Source organism: Cebus imitator, unplaced genomic scaffold, assembly GCF_001604975.1.
Source record: "Cebus imitator isolate Cc_AM_T3 unplaced genomic scaffold, Cebus_imitator-1.0 Scaffold198, whole genome shotgun sequence".
Taxonomy (NCBI): domain Eukaryota; kingdom Metazoa; phylum Chordata; class Mammalia; order Primates; family Cebidae; genus Cebus; species Cebus imitator.
The window spans coordinates 1,422,220-1,424,139 of record NW_016107513.1 but is presented as its reverse complement, the minus strand read 5'-3'; the positions used below and the strand labels follow the sequence as shown (position 1 = coordinate 1,424,139).

The 1,920-nt window shown below is 37.1% G+C and overlaps 1 protein-coding gene across 2 annotated transcripts in view; it reads right to left on the bottom strand.

The window, feature by feature from the left end:
* MTFR1 (mitochondrial fission regulator 1) overlaps positions 1-1,920 on the bottom strand; it is a 62,730-nt gene that overhangs the window by 42,923 nt on the left and 17,887 nt on the right. For both annotated transcript variants that reach the window (XM_017547466.2, XM_017547467.2), the window contains exon 2: positions 585-730. In XM_017547466.2, coding sequence (XP_017402955.1) covers positions 585-650 — 66 coding nt within the window. In that variant the 5' untranslated portion in view covers positions 651-730. The remainder of the gene's footprint in view (positions 1-584; positions 731-1,920) is intronic.

Below are 1,920 nucleotides of genomic sequence, written 5' to 3'. Positions count from 1 at the left end.
AAAGTATTCTACAAAATGTGCTTGGCACCAATAATTGCTCTAATAATTTATAGGTCTAACAAAATTTTTATATCAGCAGAAAATACTTGTAAAGTCAAGATGAAAACTAACGTGTCTAGCATAGGACACTCATTAAAATATAGCATCTTTTTTTTCTTATTAATTGTTGTTATTTTTAAGAGACATGACTTGCCTTTTAAACAACTGTGTGATAAACCATATTATAACAGCATTCAATGTCAATAATTCTGCAACATTAAAAGCACTGTCAAGTGTTAGCCAAGCAAATTTTATGCAATGATTTCTCTGCTTATTTAAGCCTTTTCCTCACTAATAACAAATATATTGCTCTTAATGGTCACATGAATATTGGTAAGTTTTCAGTGTAACCCAGAAAGTTACTTCCTTATTTCGGATGCTGGGAAAAGATTCACTTCTGTGATTTAAATAGAAAGCAAATTAAACAGTACATAAACATATTGAATTCAAGATGTTGGTCATATATAGATTTATTTCATTTTCTCACAGAAAATTCTTAAAATATCTAAATGTCGGGATTTTAAAAATGAATTTTGAGCACTCACCGATTGCATGCTTACTCCAACTTGTTGAAAAACCATCCTAATTAGGCGCTTAATCCAGCCAAGCATTTATATGGCAAAGTCTCCCCAAATTTGCATTTCAAGTACTTCTTCAGGCATACATAGCAGCACATGGTCCGTAAAACACACTGAAAATTTAAAATGCAAATACTAAAATGAAATCATTATTATTTAGAATTTGTACTGTCTACATGTCTCACAGAGCAAGCCTAAAACATTTTAAAACTTCATGTGTAATTTAAGAGAAAACAAGATTTGCTTGTGATCAGCTTGCTTAAAGTAAGTGTAACAGTATAAGTGTTTTGTTTTGTTTTGTTTTGTTAATATTTTTTTCCAGTCGGTGTTCTTAGCTGGAAGCAACAAAAACCTAGTTTGGCTACTTTAAGTAAAAAATACATTTATGAAAAGATATATGGTGGACAACAATCTTCAGAGAACCCAATTTACAGGCTACACAACCAAGGAAGTTAAAAACTGTAGCAGACTTGGCCCTAGGAAACCACTAGTGCATTTGTTACTACCACCACTGACAGGGTCCATGAAGTTCCTCCTTTTCTGTGTCCCCAGCTCCAAAGATGCTGTCTGTACTGATGCATTTGCTAGACCAAGTCCACAGCTCACATGTTATACAGCAAAAGGGAGGCAGGCAAAGCAAGTACCTGGCTATAGTAACAAGCAGGTTAAGTTTCCCACCAAAAATCATAAAGGAAGGAATTCAAAATACAGAATAGAAATTCAGATGCTGAAAGGCCAAAGCCAATGAATAAAGTCCTTTAATACTCACTTGCCACCATAACCCCTGCCATTTATTCTCTGCCTGACTCTCCATCAATATACTGTATATCTGACAGGATTACAAAGTTAACTTCTATGGTATAGACAAGTTTACTGAAAGCGTTGGTCTCCAACAAGATAAGGGAGTTTGCACCAGAATATGAACCAATACACAGCTCTCTAATCAATAAAATCTTGCTTCAGGTCAGGCATGGTGGTTCACATCTGTAATCCCAGCACTTTGAGAGGTGAGGCAGGTGGATCACTTGAAGTTAGGAGCTCAAGACCAGCATGGCCACCACAGTGAAACCACAACTCTATTTAAAAAAAAAAAAAACGGGCCGGGCGCGGTGGCTAAAGCCTGTAATCCCAGCACTTTGGGAGGCCGAGGCGGGTGGATCACGAGGTCAAGAGATCGAGACTATCCTGCTCAACATGGTGAAACCCTGTCTCTACTAAAACTACAAAAAATTAGCTGGGCATGGTGGCGTGTGCCTGTAATCCCAGCTACTCAGGAGGCTGAGGCAGGAGAATTGCCTGAACC